The 22,036-nt window shown below is 34.9% G+C and overlaps 1 protein-coding gene across 1 annotated transcript in view; it reads right to left on the reverse strand.

Moving 5' to 3' along the window:
• Positions 1 to 22,036, reverse strand: part of LOC123656284 (protein kinase C, brain isozyme) — a 302,175-nt gene that overhangs the window by 4,221 nt on the left and 275,918 nt on the right. The window contains exons 2-10 of the mRNA XM_045591992.1: positions 20,209 to 20,240; positions 18,881 to 18,963; positions 7,507 to 7,618; positions 5,981 to 6,109; positions 5,149 to 5,345; positions 4,481 to 4,801; positions 3,968 to 4,141; positions 3,621 to 3,712; positions 3,182 to 3,548 (exon numbers count right to left, since the gene is read on the reverse strand). Coding sequence (XP_045447948.1) covers positions 3,182 to 3,548; positions 3,621 to 3,712; positions 3,968 to 4,141; positions 4,481 to 4,801; positions 5,149 to 5,345; positions 5,981 to 6,109; positions 7,507 to 7,618; positions 18,881 to 18,963; positions 20,209 to 20,240 — 1,507 coding nt within the window. The remainder of the gene's footprint in view (positions 1 to 3,181; positions 3,549 to 3,620; positions 3,713 to 3,967; positions 4,142 to 4,480; positions 4,802 to 5,148; positions 5,346 to 5,980; positions 6,110 to 7,506; positions 7,619 to 18,880; positions 18,964 to 20,208; positions 20,241 to 22,036) is intronic.

Consider the following 22,036-nt stretch of genomic DNA (forward strand, 5'->3'; position numbering starts at 1 on the left):
CAAATTATACACAAAACACAATATACGAAGTGAAAATGATCATAAGAATACAGCTGAAATCATCAAACAAAGAATCAAAGCACTAGCAGGCAGAATAAAAAGATACGAAGAAATGAATACAAAAAAAGAACAGAATAAATTATTTGCCAAAAATGAACATAAACTATACAGAAGCCTGGGAAGTAATACCGCAAAAGATATAAAAATACCGAGTAAAGAAAATGTAGAAGAATTCTGGAAATCAATCTTATCAAACCCTCAACCATACAACGCGAAAGCTAATTGGATTAAAGAAATAGAAACAATGTCAAACGAAGTAAATACAGTAGATTCAGTAGAGATTACAGAAGACCAAGTAAAATTTGCCTTACGTAGAATGCACAATTGGAAATCACCGGGCCTAGATCAAATTCAAAATTATTACATAAAATATCTGACCAACGTACACAAATACTTGGCCTCATTATTTACAAACATAGTCTCAGGAACAGAGCCAGTAGAAGAGTGGTTCACGACAGGTAAAGTTATACTGGTACCTAAGAATGAAAACACCGAGGACCCGAAAAACTGGAGACCTATAGCGTGCTTACCAAGTATGTACAAACTTCTTACTTCTGTATTAGCCAACGTTCTATATAACCATTGCCACAAGAATAACATCATTTCAGAAGAACAAAGGGGATGCCGCCGTGGAGTCAGGGGTTGTAAAGATCACCTAATGGTCAATAAAGCTATATTAGAGGATGCACACCAATCCCAAAAGAATCTTAGTATGGCGTGGATAGACTATCGAAAGGCTTTTGATAGTGTTTCACACGAATGGCTTCTCAAGCTGCTTGATGTCTATAGATGTCCTCCTGTGATTAAGAGATTTCTTATTTTAGCCATGCCATCCTGGCGAGTAATCATGACAGCCCGTGGCTCGCACGAGTCAATAACTACCGAACCGATTTATATCAGACGCGGCATTTTCCAGGGCGACTCCCTTTCTCCGTTATTGTTCTGCTTAGCATTAAACCCTCTTTCATTCGTACTCAATAAGTATGAAATGAAAGGCTACAAACTCAAAGATAGCATCTGGATTAATCATCTCTTATATATGGACGATCTCAAAATATATGCAAACAATAGAACCAATTTAAAAGTATTACTTGACAGTGTGGAGATATTTACAAGCGACATAGGTATGAAATTTGGTTTGGAGAAATGCAACGTATTACATTTAAATTCAGGACACAGAAACATAGCATTAGGTGGTGGGCACATACTTCTGAGTGGCGAAACTTTCAAACAACTTGCAATAGATGATAGATATAAATATTTAGGAGTACATGAATCTGGAAAAATAGAACATAGCGTCATTAGAGAACAGATAAGTAAAGAATATTTAAAAAGAGTCAAAAAGCTACTTAACACACACTTGAATTCCCGTAATCTCATCAAAGGTATAAACACGTACGCTGTTCCGGTTTTACTTTACTCTTTCGGTGTAATTAACTATAAAAACAGTGACCTAAAGAAAATAGATGTCAAGACTAGAAAACTACTAGCGATTAAAAAAGCACAACAACAGAAAGCAGAAGTAGAAAGACTGTACTTACCAATAAATCAGGGAGGAAGAGGGTTACTAAATGTGGAATACATGTATAAAACACAAATTGTTAAATACAAACAATATCTAAAAGCAGAAAGCGATCACCTAATCAAAGCAATAGTACAGCATGATACAAGTAGGGATAGATATTCAATAATAAAGGAAGCACAAGAAATAGAAAGAGAACTACATCTACCTCAAGGAAATGCACTAACAGATGAAGAAATTAGGAAATCCTCAGTAAATAGGCACAACGAAATATGGAGAAATAAACAGCTACATGGTCAATTTCCCAAAAAAGTCTTAGATCAGGGTAACATAGACAAGGAACTATCATTTAAATGGATTAAGAAACAGCAGATATCTCCAAGCATCGAATCCTCAATATCTGCAATACAGGACCAAGCAATTATGACACGACAACACCAACGTGACATACTTAAGGAGCCAGTAGACGGCAAGTGTCGGCTGTGTGCAAGCAAAGATGAGACCACTCAGCACATAATATCTGGTTGTGAAAAACTGGCAGGGACCTATTATGTTAAACGACATAATAACCTTGTCCAGTACATCTACTGGTGCTTGGCTCGACACCATAAAATGGAAGTTTCTCACTTATGGTGGAAGGAAACACTGACTCAACCACAAGTAAAAGAAAATAACTCAGCCAAAATTATGTGGGAAATCCCTGTTCAAACTGATGTCACCATAACGCACAATAGACCGGATTTAATTTATACAAACAAAGATAACAACAAAACTTACCTAATAGATGTAACTGTACCGTCAGATTATAACATCGGAGCTAAAGAAATTGAAAAATTAAGCAAATACCACCTACTCAAAACTGAAATCAGCCGTTTGTGGAACACACAAACGGTTGTCATTCCAATAGTAATAGGAGCAACAGGAGTAGTAGCTAAAAGCATAAAAAAGTACTTAGAACAGCTAGATTCCAACATTGACGTTAGCATTCTTCAGAAACAAGCAGCCATACATACAACAATCATACTCAGTAAAGTACTTGGAGACACTGTTTTCGTACACAATATACAAGACCCACTTTCACAAAATACACAACTATCAGTAGATAGAGACATGCAGCAATCACCAGACACACAGCAGTTAGCAGACACACCACACTCTCTCAACACAACTCATGAAACTAACACAAACAATTTACAAAGACGAGGAAGAGGTAGAGGAAGGAGAAGAAATGGCGCGCAACGTGCGCGTATAGAATAGGAGGGATATAAATGCCTTTTTTCTCGTGGGTTACGAGACGGGGTATTTATTTAGACCGACATAAGTCGTGAAGGTTAGCCAACCATAATAATAATAATTATAATATAAGTTTTATAGTTTATTAAAACAAACATTCCCTACGATGTAGTCACATCTGAACGTATATTGTTATTATACAAGTATTATTCATTTATCAAACCGAATAATAAATTATTATTTAACCTTAATTATATGCGAGAGCTAAAATGGTAACGTTTAAATTAAGAAGATAACGTTAATTGCATTAGCATCCCAATATTAGATTGAATAAGTAACTAAAATGTAATATCAAATATTCCTTACCTTGCTAAGCGTTTTGGGGTAAGAAACGCTGTTATCCGTTATAGCAGCGAAGAGTTCTTCCTCATCTTCTCCATCAAATGGCGGTTGACCGACCAGCATTTCATATAAAAGCACACCATACGCCCACCAATCCACAGACTTTCCATATGGCTGGTATAAAATGATCTCCGGAGCTATATAGTCAGGTGTTCCGCAGAAGGTCTTGGTAGTTTTGTCACCAGTAATACCCTCTTTGCACATGCCAAAATCAGCGATCTTAATATGGCCGTCTTGATCCAAGAGGACGTTGTCAAGTTTCAAATCACGATATATGATACCACGGGAGTGAAGGAAGAACAAGCCGATTGCGATTTCAGCGGCGTAGAAACTAGAATTAAGAAAAATTACAATAATATTTTGTCCGTGTTAAAAGTCCAAATATTTACATATAGCTACTAACACAGCGACTGGTTCTTTGAACTTGCCACATTGTTGAATCTGGAACATCAGATCACCACCATTGACGTATTCCATCACGAAGTAGAGGCGATCCTGTAAATAAAAGAATAACAAACTTTATAATTATACATTGTCTTACATTTAAAAAAGATTTTAAGTATTATACTCGTAGATATTCAAGTCGGTCAAAAATTTTATTTATATAAAAAATGAATCGCAAAACGTAAGTGCAGAACTTTTAAACGTCTGCATCAAATCGAACAATACATGCACGAAAAAAATTAAAAATAATTGAGATACGTTTGCCGGTTCAGCTATAAAGTCACTCATAAATAAAGTATTACTTACCATAGTTTGGAAACAAGAATGCAATTGCACGAGGAAGGGTGGTTTACTGCTAAGAGCGAGTACTCGCTTCTCTACCATCGTACACTCAACGTCGTCATCTTGTATGATAATATCCTTCTTTAGGATCTTGATGGCATAGAGTTCGTCTGTTCCTCGACGTTCTGCTAGCATTACCTGTAAAGATAAAAAAAATGTTTCACAAAGGTACAAGTACAACCCTATGGAAAAATCTCAAAAAACCTGGACAAATGCAGACCAAATTCTCATAGACCTCATAGTCTCTCATAGCTCAGTATGAGAATTTAGTCTGCATTTGTCCATATTTTTATGAGGTTTATAAGACATTTTCCATAGGGAAACTGTGTTTAGTTATTATGATTGTGATTTTTAAAATTAGAAAATTAAAAAAAAAATTACACAAACACATTTAACAGTAAATCGAAATAAAATTACTCTTCCCAAAAATCCTTTCGTATTTTTTATACTATAGTTAAAAATTATGGTAGTCAATACCTTTCCAAAAGATCCTTTTCCGAGAACCATAATAAAGTTGAAATCGGTCGCTCGAATGACGTCAGCGGCGGCCATATTATGTGGAACCTCCCGATCAGGTGGTGGTGGAGGTCTACGAGCTCCCAAGTTAGTGGTTTTCATTTGGTTCTTGAGCTGAGCCAGATCCGCGCCCTCCTCTGGTACGGGCACGTTGTAATAATCGCCTTCTTCTTGAGTGAGGAGCTTGAACCAACCTTCAGCTGGAGCCTTCATTACTTCAGAGATTCCGAATGATAGAGATCCCATGAAGTCATTTCGGGAAGTACGATCCCAATCCCATACCTGTATTAAATTTATTTGTTTGATTCATATAATATGTAATTTATACTAATGACAGAGAGGAATCATTTGATAGAAAAGCTTTTTTTATCTGATATTTACAAGATATCTTAAGAAAGATACTCAATTTTTTTAAAGTCGTAAATGACGCATGCAAAAATTCGTCGTATCAAATTGTCGAGCACAAATTGCATGTACTAAATTTCATTCGAAGATGCCACCAACCCTGTGTGCATCTTAGAGTTTTAAAACTTTACCTCATTCCAGCGCTTAAGCCGTTATTTCTTACTCCTTAGCTTTCTATTAAAAAACTACAACTACTATAAGTACAAAAATTTGATAAAGCTTACCTCAATAAGAAGCCTTCGATCTTTATCCTCAGGCTTGAGATCAAAAGTGAGCGTCTCATTCCATTCAGGATTAAGACAGCTGCGGATAGTTTTGGTTTTTTTCTTTACGTTGTCTGAGTCCGGGATCAGCTTCAACTTTACGTAGGGATCAGAGAGTCCGTTCGGATCCATAGGAATCAAGTTTCGACCTTGCTTAACTGGGAGGCGACCAAATATTGTCTTTTAATTGTGTTATATTAAATATTCATTGAAATACGAATCACCTTTCAGATAAAAGCTATGTAAAGTAGGCAATTTAATACTCTTGTAAATAATTGTAAAGTTACTTGTAAAATGTCTATTTCATGTTTAATATTCAGACAGACAAAAAAAAAAAAAATTATAGCTTTTTCTCGACCTTTTATTTTTTGCGTTTTAAAGAACTTTGCTTTACGCTATGATTTCATTTCGAATAAAGAAAAATCATAAATAATTCTAAAATTATTTTGACACAAAATTGTTAGAACATTCAATTTAATCATCAATAATACGCTAAGGTTAAGAGATGTTTGTCTCCATTTTTAGAAAAAAACCTTATAATTACTCCACATAAATTATAGATCATTTTATAGACAATTGCTTGCTCTACCGGCATCAACAAATAAAAAAAAAATACTATTGCTTTTTTTCGTAAATTAATTAATTATTAAAATTATAAAAACAATGGCTTTAATTTTGAAACAACGTCAACATGATTGACGGTCGGTAATTTTTTTTATTTATTTAGTGCGAATTATTCGCACGGGTATTGAATAAATATTGCAGTTGTCACAAGATTTACAAACAAGCATACCTTCAACGGTAAGCTTGTTCCCGTGGCAAGATACGGAGAGCTGAATTCGGCCGCGTCGCTCGGTGTGGTCGCAACCGCAGAGATTCGGAACGGATTCCTCGCATCGCTTGTGCACGTTCATGTCGCATGCTATGAGATATAACTTTCTATAAATATACGTTTATATGTGTAAGCATATTTCATGATATGTCGACATTAGCATATTACAGAAAATCTACTAATTTTAAGCAGCCTAAGTTTTAAAGGGGATTGGTGTTCTACGAGACTCGTATTTTAAGAATAAAAACTTATTTTTAGAATAGTACTTAGTAACAATAAGTGCATTAAGAAATTATAGTTTTATTTACATTAATAACAAGCACGTACAGGGAGGGTAACACAAAAATAAATGAACTCTAAAGGTTAAAATACAAATAACATCGAAGAAGGAAAAGTGGTTAAAACAGACACAAAAGGGTTTTTTGTTTAGATCAAACAATGTGATACAATAATAAACAGCATAAAGAGGATAATGTTTTGAATTACATTAAAAAGTCTTTGACATGCTGAAGTTTATGTTAGCGAGATCGAGTTAATTTAGTGTTTATAACAAAATGTCTGTAAAGAGAAAAATTTACACCAAAAAGAAAATTACTATTTAGCAGCGAACTAAGTGAATAACAACAACAAGCATGCTTAATAACAGTGTTCTGAAGTTCTGTGCAAAACATCAAATAGACGGAAGATATGCAATAAAAGAACAAACAAGCTTGGAATTTTCAAATTCTCGCAAAAACAAGCTACAATACATTACTATTTTACAAAGCTAACATCGCTATTTTGTTGGAATAATTACATCGATATTGAAATAGGGTAGGTCAGGATACAGTTCCGATTCGATTCATTCAAATGTTGTTTGGCTGATAATTTTCTAACACGACTTTTTAAATTTGTTTTCGCCGTGTCTATTTACTTGTCCAGTGCAAAGGAAATTTCGATACTTTCAAAATGCGGGCACCCGTACGTTTCTCATACAAAATGCAGTCATCTACGACAGTGACTTAACAGTTTCCGTGACATCAATTCATTTGCCGCTAAGGGATAACGTCGGGTGCTAATTCTTCTGGGGCCCGTTTTGTTATATTTATACCTCCACATTTATATCCTTGGTGGGCGAGACCATGAAGCATCGTACCACAATGGTCACAAAACGTTGGCGTTAGGAACGTCCAATTGTTCCATTTGTGGGGAGCGTACGCGGCCTTTGTAAGAATAAATCATTTAATTAATTTACACAAATATTGTCCCAATAGTGTATAAGAAGTTGGTCCTACACTCGTTGTAGATGTCGTTCCTGACCTTGTCGATTGGACGAAATACAAAACAGAAATAGAAGAAATGTATTAAAAAGTATTAAAATAAAATACGCATGAGCATAAAGAACCATCACCAAGCTGAAAAATTATTCTAATAAGAAAGCGGTAGGTTTTAGTAGCAGAAGGCAGTAGTGTAGCGAAGCGTAGCTCGTAGACTTGTGTACGCTGTACCTTGACACTTGAGGCCTTGATGGATTAGCCCGTAGAGAAGAGATCCGCAGTGATCGCAGAACGTCGGTGATGAGTATGTGCAAATGCGGAAGTTATGTTTGGTACGGGTGTCCTGTTGTAGGAAATTGCTATGAGCACGTGAACAGTACAATGTACAATTCATTATTTTATTTAAAATAAACGGTATTTATCTTGTAGAAGATTCGACCGAAATGTTTTAAATTAAGTATTCAGAAATCAATTAGAAAATAACATCCCAGAAAAACAAGCAAGAAATATACATACACCGCCAAAATATTTGTCTACCGAAAAGCGGAACTTTGTAAATATTGTCTTCGACAAAGTTTTTATTGAACTCGATAAAATTCGGTCCGACAGGTGCTTCCGCAGACAAAGGGATACCTATTAAATTGTGGAATTTTCCTGTTTTCGCTGAGTTTTAATTAAATTGAAACAGGCGTATTTGTAAAAAGTATTTTTCTTATTGTTATTTTGTAGTTGTGTATTTTTACCTAAAATCTATTTAATATTACTTAGACTGTCATAAAGTTAGTGTAATATATTATTAATCTTCCGCTGCTGGCCAAAAGCTTTTTGTTTTAAGAATCCTATTTTTCAAAATCTCTTCTAAAAGATAAAGACGGTGTTTTTGTTGTTTGTTCAATATGCGACGAATTTTAAAGTTTGAACAGATTTGAGCCAGCTATCTCATTGGTGGATATCTTAGTTGATTATAAAGGCAAATTAATTTAATTTGTGTCTCATGAGGATTAAGATGATTTCTTTTTGTGACGCAAGTTTGTCTAAGTTTTATATATTCGAATTAAAATAAATACAAATAAACAAAATTGGAGTGTCTGTTTATTATAATATTAAAATAACCACTTTTACCACATCAATATGGATGTATACATGGTACATATACCAAAATAACATTATTTACAATTTTTGTCTGTCTGTCTGTCTGTCTGTCTGTTTGTCCTGGGTAATCTCTGAAACCACTGGACCGATTTTGACGCGAATTTCACTGACAGATAGCTGATATAGTAAGGAGTAACTTAGGCTAACTTTGTCTTAGAAATTTATTTATTTTATAACTCTGCGAACTAAACAATAACTATTTTGTTAAATTCCACGCGGACGAAGTTGCGGGCACAGCTAGTTCAAACTATAATAGATAAATTATATATTAATAAATATCGTTAGAGATTTGTACAATTCGATTCTAAAAGTTATATTTTCTATGGGACTATATCATAGTTACTGATATTATAGAAGTAAAAGTTTGTATGGATCGAAGTATGGACTGATTTTCATTACACTTCGAAGGAAAACTCTACTGAAGCGATTAAGACGATTTGGTACGTCGAGCTGGAGAACCAGAACACCATATATACTACTTTTTATCTCCTCTTGTAAGCTTCACTCAATTGAGAATATTGCCATGATTATGCTGATGATAAAAACACAATTAAGGATTTCTTTTCGAGACACTGCTTGGAAACCCATAAGAAATATACCTAGACTAAAATAAATGTACAAAGACTTGTCCCGCGCGAAAATCGAACCCATGATCGACGGCACAAAACCAACTGCACATCTACCCCATAACGAGTGTTTATAATTATTTTGAATGGTCGCAAATGTGGCAGTCCCTGTTTCCATTGTTTTAATTACTCGCTGCAATTAATTACAGTACACACCGCGTTTGAATTATTATTATTATTAAATTCGAATCAACAAAACAAAACACAAATATCTGAAAATTCTGGATATTGTATTTTCGTCGGATATATGGCGGATATATTCCGTACTACGAGTAACGATCGCTATCAGGTGTAGACGATAACAATCGGGACCGACGGCTTAACGTACACAGAGATCACACCCAAATAGGAAAGAAATATTTGTACAAATCAAATATCAATCCCGAGCGGGAATCGAACCCGTAAACCGTCGGTGTTCTAGGCGACTACCGCACCACTACACTAGACCGGTGGTTAATAATTATAATATTTTAAAGTAATTGGCTCGCGTGTTAATATGGCGTGCAGTTTGAGGCACACTCATTTTAATTAGCGTTTGTCGGGAAAATACGTATTAAACGCCAGCGCGCGGTCAGCTTCGAATATAGCCTATGGAGACTTTAAAACATTAAGTTTTATAATTATTGGTGCTTGAAAATATATAGAGAATGTTTTAAAATTAAACGTTGATTTCTAAGTCACTGAACACCCCTCAAAGTATATACATAGGGTATTATGGTTTCTGTCTCGTTTCCATGGATTATAATTTGCAGTTTTATAGCCTACTTTACCTTCGGACAAGCGCAGCTTTAGCTATTAGAATCGATTTTGTTGTTTTTTTTTTTTCAAGAATTATTCGAGAAAAAAATAATCCAAATTCAAAAAAATAAAACAAAAGCTCACAAAATATGTTTTGTAACAATTTTAAAGGACAGACTTGTACATTATTAGGCTTGAACGATTCATTTTAATTAATACACGGTTATTAACACAACACATGGGCCTTGGATCAAAGTTACATAGGCGACGGTCAAGAATGAAACCCTTCATCCCTCAAGGCGTCCCCCTGAGGGCTGAAGGGTTTCATTATATATCATATGAACATTACAATTTTATGTACTGACTAATTTTATAGTCGGTATGGTCCAGCAGATTAGGTATGGTCAAATGATTTCGACAAAAATAATTATTTTGTACTAAACTTTAAAAAGAAATGCAGTAAAAATTATTAACAGATCTGACTAATTCAGCGTAGAATTAGCCAAAGCAAATTTAATTTCCGAAGAGAGTCTTAGTCTATACTAATATTATAGAGCTGAAGAGTTTGTTTGCTTGAACGCGATAATCTCAGGAACTACTGGTCCGATTTGAAAAATTATTTCAGTGTTAGATAGTCCATTGATCCAGGAAGGCTATAATAGGCTATATATTATCACGCTAAGACCAATAGAAGCGGAGCATTAATGAAGAATGTTTCAAAATCGGGTTTCTTTTCCTTTTGAGAGCTTCCGCTGCGTGCGCTTCGTAAACAGTCTTATTACAAAAATCTCACCTAGTACCGAGATTAAATCAAGACTAAGAAGTCCAGATTTACTACGGTATTAACGATAGTCCTCGGACTAAAAGTTTCGTAAAAATCATGTATGACAGAATTGTTCTTATTCCAGGCAGACAAAGTCGCGTGCAGAACCTAGTACTTTAATAAGTTGAGTTGAACATTTACAGTATAAGCAATACGTTAAAATAACCATTTGATCAAAGAACATTGTAGTAAAAATATATTGGACTGTCTTTTCGAGAAATTAATGATATTAACTTCTCGAAAAGACAGTCCAATAATAATTACAATAATAAATATAATAATAATTTGATAGTTAAATTTGAGAAGGTAGAAGTAGTTTTAGCTTTGAGTTTAGATGTACAATAATATGTCTGTTAAATTATTTCTGTTAAGTACAAATTTAGTATAAATCAATTTTACTTTTTATATTGTTACGTAGGCAGCCCTAACAAAACGAAAACATTACCAATCCGGCCTCTTCGTATTTACTTGTCTCAAAATATTGTACTTATAAACAACAAACTAACTTGTTACAACACAATGCCGTACCGAAACAAAATCAACAATCGACGTAAGATATTCGTACATTCAGACATACTGAATATTTAACCAGTTTTAAATAGTTTGTTCCGTTTGGTTTGTACCGTATAGTGTAGTGTGAGTAGTCGTCTAAACACCGACGATCGACGGGTTTGATTTCCGTCCAGGGCATTTATACAAATATTTGTTTCTTGTCTGTGTGCTCTTGTGCAGTGGCGTAGCGAACTTAACTCGCGCCCGGGGCAGAATACTTTATTAGCCCTTCGAAAATATATACGTAAAATATACTCGCAAATAAATAAAGTAAAATAAATAAAGTCATAAGCTCACTATATAATAGAATCGTAGAGTAGATGTAGTAAGTAATGTTATTTGTTTTCAATAGTTACGCGAATTCCACTCATTATAATCAAACAACTTTTTCGGATTTTATCCCGGATTATTAATTAAGTTTTTTTAATGCCCGACGTTTCGGATACTTTACAGCAACCATAGTCTCGTGAAGACTCTTAGATCCGAAAAAAATGTTTCATTATAATCTTATTTGTTTTATTACTTACCAAGAATGCTTTGAACTTGAAATGTGAAAAATATCATCTATACATATAATAAAATGGTAGGAAAGTCAAAACTGTACATTGAATATTTTTTTTAAAGAATACTTGGGGTGTGATCTACAATCGATACCGAAGCCAAAAATATGATTTTTAGAATTTTTGTCTGTCCGGGATAAACTTAAAAAGTACTGCATGGACTTCAAATTTGGCACGAATATTATTAAGAAGTCGGGTCAACATATAGGCTACATATTATCACGCTATTACCTACGGGGAACGAGCAGTGAACCTTTATTTCTTCAACGTATTCTGTAACAACGCGTAATCTAACGACGCATATTTGAATGTTGTTGTTATTATGTTAATAACTATGCTATAAGCTAGCTTCACACTATAAATAAAGACATTCTTTAGTATATTTAGTATCAGCATTGCACCCGTGCGAAGCCGGGGCGGGTCGCTAGTATACACTATTATTTATGCTAACGTTAAACTTATAGCATAATTATAACGTTTAATATTTAATAACATTTAATTTTTATTCTAAGCGAGGGCACAAAATAACATGAACGGTAATATTTCGGGTATTTCTCTAATTTGTTGTGATTTAGACTCGATTAGTGTTCCTCTTTTTATTTTTATTTACGAATTAACATTTTTTATATTACACCGACACTAAATTTGAAATATATTTTCCAGAAATCAATTAAAATAAAAATAAAAATTATCAAACAATTTTTGTTTTTCGGACTATTTGGCGCCCTTTTGTGAGTGGAGCCCGGGGCATGACATCCCATTGCCCCTCCCGCTACGCCACTGCTCTTGTGGCTCTCCTCATCGTGCCTCGCCTCGATAAGCACGTAAAACTATCGAACAAAGTTGTTATCATGAACAGTTGATAGCGATGGTTACTAATTGTAGGTATGGAGCAACAATGGTGAATTAAGCTCCAATACAACATGCAGAAGAGGCCCTTGCGCAACAGTGGGACTTTTAAAAGTTCATTCATTCAATTATTTTTAAAGTTTGAAGATAAAGCTAATCTAAAGTAGATACACATTTTTCATTGAATCTAAGTGATCCTTACCTATAGTATTATAGTATGTAGTATTAGAGGAGTCTCAGATGCGTTGTTTAAGTTACTAGAACTATGAAGAGATAGGCGAATGGAGAGAGAATTTCATTACCGTACGGAAACCAGAGAAATTAGTTTATATACAACTAGCGGCCCGTCCCGGCTTCGCACGGGCATTAAACATTACATTTAGATTTGTTAATTTTAACACATTCATAATAATAATAATAATATGACACATTTTCATCCCTTTTTGCGTCGAGCTCCTAAAAAAGAGTAAATAAAAAAAAAATAAGAATAATTAAATTCAGATATTATTTAATGATTTTTTTGTATTTATGTGTTTTTTTTTTGTATATTTTTGGGGTTTTTTTCTTTTTTTTGATATATTTTTTTAATTTTTTGTTTTTTTTTTTCAATTATTGAGGTCATAACCCTAAAAGAAAATACATTTATTTTGTTAGAGCTTCTCTGTAAACAATATTTGATGTTGTTTTATTTTGTGGCAGCAAAATAAATTGATTTTCAGGGGCTCCGACTCGCGATAGACCAACATACAGTTGACCATGAGTAAAACATTTCTTTCGCAGATCGATCCCTACTAATTCGAAGGTTTGGCCTTGGGACTTGTTAATTGTTAATGCGAAAGATGTTTTTACCGGAAATTGAAGCCGTTTAAATGGGATTGGCAGATCAGTTGGGATCATCGGTATCCTCGGTATATGAGCTAGTTGACCACCTGCTGGGCCAGTGATAATAGTTGCTACTATTAAATTGTCCTCTAACTCCTTAATAAGCAGCCTCGTCCCATTACACATGCTCGGAGGGTTTAAATTTCTTAAAAGCATGATTGGGATTCCGATTTTTAACGTCAATTCATGGGGTGGCAGTCCAGAAGGGTTCAACGAATTTAAAAATTCCTGTGGATAATGGACTGCATCTTCAATATTCGTTACAGTGTCGATCGATTTGTATGTTTTTGTTTGGCCGGGGACTTTTTGAACAATCAGATTGTTTATTTCATTGACAGTATCATTCTTAGGTGATACTATAGCCCGAGAACACAGCCAATGGAAGTCTCTTTCGTGCAAATTCTCGATATCAGGGTATACAGAATCTATTAAATTTTCCAAATTATGGAGTATTTGGCCTAGAGACTCATCCAGAAGAATGTCACAATGACCGCTTAAATTTGGAGTTGGAAAAATTCCTTCCCCAAGTTTTAGCAGTTGCTGTGGGAAATCGCTATCAGTGATTCCATGAAGATGAGCTCTCATATTTGTCCTTAATTTTAATGTTTCAATCGTAGTCCATAAGGGAGACGATTTCAAGCATGCCTTGATGATATCTGCTCGCGTGCCTCTGTTAATAACGGGGAGAGTCTGTCGAAAATCTCCAGCAAATACAAAAGTAATCCCGCCCATGACTGCAGAGGAGTTCCTTAGATCCTGTAAGGTTCTGTTCACGGCCTCTATATGTGCTCTATGGCTCATCGTGCATTCGTCCCACATAATCAATGAGGCGTCTTGTAGTAATTTACCAATAGGTCCATTTTTGCGGATGGAACATGTAGATTGTTGTTCAAGATTGACGGATAGTGGAAGTTTAAAAGTAGAATGAGCAGTTTTGCCATCCTTCAAGAGAGTTGCAGCAATTCCTGAGGAAGCAACTGCTATTGCTATCTTCCCTGATTGTCTTATCTTAGCAAGTATCAAATTTGCAAGAAACGTCTTTCCCGTTCCACCAGGTGCATCCAAAAAGAAAACTTTTCTTTTGTCATGAATGACGCTATCGACTATAGTTTCAAAAGCATGTCTTTGATCTGGGACTAACTTTGGCAGGTTTTCATTGACAAAAGCGGTCAAATTATTTGTATCATAGCGATGAGTCATAGTCTCTGCTGCATTGCTTTCTGTACGAACTGATGATGGTAATCCGAAATCACTTAGGCTTTTGTCATTTAATTGCAACAGTTTATTTTCTATTTGTATCAAACCTTCGTTATAAATGTCCTCATTGTATGGTAAGGTGATGTCTTGATTTTGCTGTCTGATTCTGTGTCTAATATCTTCACATAAATCGTCTTTGAAAATGTTCCATAATTTTAATGGTTCCGATGGCTGACAAAATAAAAGTATGACCACAAACAATTCTCTCAATTGTAATGGACATTGAGAAAGCGAAGCTTCTCTGAGAGTATTTTCCCAATGGTCATCGTTTTCTAGCAAACCTCTAGCACGGCAAGCAGCTTGATACGTTTCTTTCAGAACTCCGTCAACGGTTTTCAAGTACTGGAATGAAGTTGGACCGCGTACGTGGTGCAGCAACATCCTAAGATAGAAACACTCGGATTGAGAAGGATGGACACCGTAGACTCTACCTAAAGCGGAATCTTTTTTTATGCCTGGATAGCCAACTACATTCTCACCACGCTTCCTTCTGGTGAACTTATTATTGGCCCATGTGTAGTATTGCGGGACTTCGTGGTAAAGAAGTGTTTTTGCGAATTCATCTTCATTACAGAGCTCAAAAAAAGCCAGCAATGTTGTTTTACGTGGATTTTGGGCCACTTGTACAGCCGTTTCTGTGGTAAAATACACCCTTTGGCCATTTTCTAAGTGGACAGCTAACTGCAAAACTGTAGGATGCCGCTCATGGATCGGGAATTCGAATATTCGCCAAGCAGCTTTGGAAGTACTTATGTAACGGCCATTTACGTAGTTTTCCACTTCATCATTTGGGTTTCTGACGCCAAATGTAGCTTGGTCCGATCCTTTATTTATGTATTTACAAATGTATTTGATGGCTTGAACTGAGTGACAGTACTCTACATTTATGTGAGCATTAAACGTCCTGCACAAAAGTGGAGAATATGGGACAATCCAACTATTATCTATAGTGAAATTTCTGCCTCTGATATTTAGCGAAGCGCTCAGTCCTCCATTTGCGGCATCACGACGACGATAAACTGGATATCCGTCCTCTCCAGTCTGAGTTTCGTTGACTAAACGTCGTGGGTATTTTTTTGTGCAAATACCGTTTTTCATACATGGTGCTGATAAGTTATGTTCTCCGCATGGTCCGTGCACCATATTTTTTGTTACGATATCGTACAATATCGGATCGTTTTGTTGGTTGGGCAGTTCCGCAACTATGACGCTATCAATTTCGTCTGGTTGGATTTTTGTTTCTAGCCAAAACAGCAAATGACAGTGTGGTAAACCTCGCTTCTGCCATTCTACACTTGCCATGTAACATTTCACTTTGCCGAATATTTCATTTTTAACGAATAAATTTAAGAATTTCTTCATTTTCAAATGAAACACCCTTGAAATGATGTCATGACGATCGAAAGATCGCTGATCAGGTAGTAGTTCCGCTTTAATTTCAGGCCATTCGGGGTTGCACGTAAATGTGACAAATAAGTCTGGTCTCCCGTAATTTCGGACATAAGTCATCGCGTCTTGGGTTTTTTCATGCAGGTAACGCGGAAAACCTGTAAATGAAGATGGCAAGATTACGCGTTGACCGATATTTGATGGGTCAACATTTCCGTCTTGATTTAAAGCATCTCTGAGATGAATGTATTCTTCAGCCCTTAGTCTCTGTTGGTTACGACATATGTAATTCAATCGTTCCGATATCATTTTTGCCATCATATCGACAATATATTGACTAAATAAGTCCCTGTAATAATGTAATGCATTAAAACAGTTAGCTCTAACCATCAACCTAAATGCATAAAATTGCATGCACGTCACAGTTTTGTTACGCGCTGTACCTTCCTGCGGAATGGTTAAATAATAACCGTCTTCTCCTTTCACGAACATTAAGGGATACTGTAGTGGATCATACGATCGGTGTAACTCAGAGACCCTTTTAAGTTGGCCGTCTCTTCCGTGGAGCACTATATCTCTGGGGCCTTTTTCTTCGTCAACCAAGAGAACGGCTACCTCGTTTACAGCTGGAGCATTGTATCTACCCGGGTGTGCTGTCTGTGGTGGGCGGTCGGAATGAATAATTAATTTTAAATTATCCGAAGAATTGCGTTCTATGTTTTGTTTAAAGCTTCGTATATATACATTGTGGCTATTCAGTGCGGTCTGTAGTTCGTTAATTAAATCTATTTTCAGCGTTGGAGCTATGTTTGACCTCAATGATAGCTGATCTGCGTCTGAAATGAAATATACCTGCAAGTATTGTGGATTTTGGCCTGGTGGTGGTAAAAGGCTACCAATAAGATGATATACCTGTCCCTCTATTTTAAAAGTTGGCATAAAATTACCCTCTCTTATTTCTTTGGCGCCAAACGAAGTCATTTGAAATAGGCTATTGTACTTACGGATGTTGGTTATGAAAATACCAAGGTACAAATAAAGAGCTTTTTGTAGCGGTGGTATTTTAATTTCATTTTTTCAATAAAAAAACGCTTATTGTGACATGACTGAAATAGTTAGAGATATGCTGATGAATAGTTAGAGATATGCTGCCGCTGATTTTTTGTAGATAATGGTGTGTTCTAAAAAAATGTAGTATATCATTTTGTTCTATCATCAATAGTTTTCGCAGCGCACGCGATGTAAGGTAGTTTTTTGATATTTTTTTCACACCTTGGATTACGTTATCGTAATTTTAGTAAGGATGCCTATTTTTTTTGAAAATGAAATATAGCCTATGTCACTCAGAAATGATGTAGCTTTCCAACAGTGAAAGAATTTTTCAAATCTGCCGAGTAGTTTCGGAGCCTATTCAATTCATACAAACAAACAAACAAACAAAAAATCAAACCTTTCCTCTTTATAATATTTGTATAGATAATAACATAGTGATGCAGTCGCCTTAAACGATGAAGAATGATGAAGTTCTTAAATAAAGAAATAAAATAAAAAAGAGTCGAAAACTCAAAACAAATAACGATAATTTATTTCTACAACAATTTATTATTCAAATGCAAAGCGAGAACGAATTTCGATAATATTATTTCACTCATACAAATGACAAATAAAGTGTCTGTTATTATTGTCAAAATAAGCTTTTAATAAAGTTGATCTTTTAATTCAGTTGAATATTTATGTCGCTGTAAATTCGTTGAAGTTGCCATACACTTTGTCGGCTAGTTTTGTCCGATGATATCATTGAAAACTATTTTAATAAATGTCTACATATCGGTTTTACTCTACTAAGGAGGAGGTTATATATATATACTCGTATATATTTATGTATGTTCGGGGATAACTTCGTTGTTTATGAACTGATTTTGATAATTCTTTTTTTGTTTGCAAGGCGATATCCTAAGTGTGGTACCATAATTTGATAATGCGTATTTACTTGATTATTTTTTCGTCTACCTACGTTGTATTACTTGTCGATGTAATTGTAGTCGATTTTTTTCCGTTTGCCAGCAAATACAATTATCGTTAGAATCAGAAAAATGTAGCAGTAAGTATGACAAAAAATGATTGACAATCCACTTGTATCACGTATTGATTGAATGCGAAAAAGATTTTATAATTTGTTCAAATTTATTGAAAGTCATATAATATCTTATTCTTTATGTTTATATATATAGCTACTAAAATTAATAAGTAGTCCTTTTTTTAATGTTCTGTAAATAATCTTTGGTTCAGGAATTTTTTAGCAAGACATAAAAACCTAAAGCTCGTTGTGCGTTTTATTTTTACTTGGGAGTGGGGAAAATTTCTAGGTACAGCAAATGAGTATGTATCGAAAAATAATCGCACTGGGTTTTACAATACTTGGTTATTCACCAGGCGACTCTGTCAGATCTAATTATAATGGACTGATATGAAATTAGCCTTATCTTCATTCCTTGTTTAAGTCCGATCCTGAGATAATTTAGAATAGGACTGTCATGATAGATAAAGTCAGAGTTTGAAAAAAGTATCAACAATTACTAACAAACAATTGTTTGAAATTACCTAATTACATAATATTTAAGTATAGAGGTATGTCTTATACCAGCGGATCCTATAGGATAAAGTTGTGGGGTCCGGAAACCCGCATAACATTATCTCTCTTTAGAGATTAGACAGCTACACATTTTACTTATATTGTTACAACCAAAGTTACGTGTAGTAAAAATGTATCAACTTACGTCGGAATCTGCGCCCTTGTCCGCGCCGGGGCAGGTAAAGGTGACATATTCGTGACATCTCTTGTGGACCACGAAACTGCATACTGTGAAAAATATTATTTGTCAGTTCTAACTGAACATAAGCTACATCCGAGTGTAAGATCGACTGTATATGACTCATTGAAGTAGGGCACAGCAGGAAATTTCCTGTTCAATATTTGGAGCAGCTCGGCTAGGGCAGTACCTCGACCTTACAGATAATCACAGATAAATAATACTGCTTTCACGTAGTGTTGTGTTCTTCTGTGGTGAATATGGTTGCTAGAACTTCTAGGGGGGATTGGAGGAAGGTTCAGCAACGGATTAGCAATGCTTGTGGCGATGCAGGCGTCTATAAGCTAAAGTAACCGCTTACCATCAGCCGGGCCAAGCGTACGGCTTACCGACCTAGTTATATAAAAAAGTTTTTTTTTGGCAAGAAATCGATTCTAATTGTCGGTTCTAAGATATTGCGGCTATTATAGCTGTAATTAAATGACCCGTACGAAGACCTTAACGAGGGGCATTATTGGTAATAAATCGTATACGTTTAATTTATACGATGCGATGTTATTTTAATGGATAATTGATTTCAATGAACACATTAATTCTTCGATTTAACTATTCGTGGAGCTGTGTGGGATAGAATAGATAAGGATTAAACCTTTCAAATAGAAATCTGTTCAATCGAGGTTTTTTAACCGACTTCAAAGAAGGAGGAGATTCTCAATTCCGATGTATTTTTTTAATGTGTGTCACCTCACAACCTTTGCCTGGGTGGTTCGATTTCGATGATTTTTTTTTAATCGAAAGGTGGCGCTTGTCACGCGATTCTATTTAAATTTAATCGAAATATGACAAGTACTTTTTGAGTTATATCTAATAATGCGTATTTGCTTGACTATTTTTTCGTCTACCTACGTTGTATTACTTGTCGATGTAATTGAAGTCGGTTTTTTGTAAGCAACACACAATTATTTAAATTATTGTCTTCATGAATCGTTTCTAAGTGTTCATGTTCACCAACACTGCGATTTACATGTAAAATATTTACCATGTTTGTTGTGGGTCACTATTACAAGTGCTACAGTCAATAGTGGCTTTAATATTGAGAATGAGAAGTCTTCAAAATAAATAACAAAACAAATCGTATATAACTTTTTTCCTTCCAACTTTTGTCTAAAATTTTTACGCATCGACTTCGTATTTTTATCTTTATTACATTAATATTTAAACGTCTGAACAATTTTTTCTACTCTCGATTATGTTACATTTTCTCTATTCGGTTGATAAAAATTAAAATGCCTCACCTTGACACTGGAATCCTTGTTTACCGAAGCCCCTGGAACAAAAAATAATTTTGTAAAACAACAGTTACATTTTAAGCTTATATATTAAAAATATAATAATAATATAACAGTTATATCATCATAGTCACATATAAAAAATAAAGACAAAACACACTCTACTCTACTCTCTTGCATAGAGACTTCTAAGGTTTCTAGAATATTTAGTAATAAACGAAAAAGAAATCTTTCTTAGTTTTTTTCTCAAGATTTTCTGATTATAATTTTAACGTAGATTAAATTACGACATTGACCTTTTATCAAAAGACTCGATATTTAATAGGGCATATCATATAAATAATATAAAGGTAGAAAAATTCCCAAGGCGTCACTTAACCTCCAATCGTTTTCAACGTAATTTTCTAAAGCCCAATCGAAGGTAATATTGAATATTGCATTAATAAAGCTAATGCAACATCACCGCCATCATGTTATGACGCAATATAAAATGCAGCCTAGAATCCCATTAGCGATAGTGTACGTTCTTTGAACAGGGCTGTGTGTCACGTACTATTTTGATTGTGAAGCTTTTTAACAAACTGCCAAAGGAGAGTTATGTGTTTCACGAATTGAATTTTTTTGTCTGTTATTTAATGACAGTGGCAAACAAGCGTACGGTTGATGGTAAGCGGTTGCCGTAACTTGAACACTGCAACATTAGAGGGATTACAACTTTCTGGAGAATATGTAGTACATAATACTTATTCTTTTATAGATAATAAATAAAACGACGTCTTCCAGTAAACTTGACGAACAGCAATATGATATATTACTACTCAATTCAGGATTACATTGCCGATTCTTCTCTGTAGAATCTACATTCCGAATCGGTGGTAGCTTTACTTTTACAAAAATCATAATTTATTATTAAAGTTTTAATTTGTAAAATGACAATTCCAAAGTGCTCTTGGGGCCTATTTAAATAAAGCTGTTATTGATTTTGATTTCGATTTCATTGTATACTCTATGATAATCATAAGTTGTGTTTAAACGATTTTTTTTTCAGTGTTTTAAGAACAGAAGCAACCCTAACTGCATGGCTATGATTAAAGTGTCTAAGATTTTTCCTTCAGCCGCGTAAATTAAGCGACGACATGCTACAGCATTACAGTACAGTACTGTGTTATAAAAGATTGGAAAATCCTACAACTGGGGAAAGTCCTATTCTCTTATCTTTTTTCTTGTGTACATTATCTACTAAGTTATAAGCCTATCATCAATTTTTTTTATTGTCTTACTATATATAGTGTATTTTATCGTTTCTTGTATGTAAGGTATAATGATAGCTAAGGCTGTATGACTTTAAGTCTCCTTTTAGCGCAACGTATTTTGTGTAGTTGAGTAATAATTGTGTTTGCAGACAAACGAAGAAAAACCGACTTCAATTATATCGACAAGTAATACAACGTATGGTGGGATAACCATCCAACTGCTGGCTTCGAAATACAGAGGCCAAAGACGGATAGCAGCAACTTCGGCGCGATAAAGCCAGCCCTGCGGTCACCAACCCGCCTGCCCAGCGTGGTGACTATGGGCAAAACACATGAGTTCACTACATTATTGGCGAGAACTTGTGGAGGCCTATGTCCAGCAGTGGACTCCGATAGGCTAAAGCGATGGGTACTTATCTATTCAATATTTGAAATAATATGATTAAGTGTGGATTTCTTAGCACGGATTACTTAGAAGGGCTTTCAGCTGGGTTTAAAAAAAATAATTTTCATTATATGCCTATTTAAAAAGATAATAATAATAGGCTATAAAATATCAATAAATGATATAGGCTTATATA

This window comes from Melitaea cinxia, chromosome 9 (assembly GCF_905220565.1).
Source record: "Melitaea cinxia chromosome 9, ilMelCinx1.1, whole genome shotgun sequence".
Taxonomy (NCBI): domain Eukaryota; kingdom Metazoa; phylum Arthropoda; class Insecta; order Lepidoptera; family Nymphalidae; genus Melitaea; species Melitaea cinxia.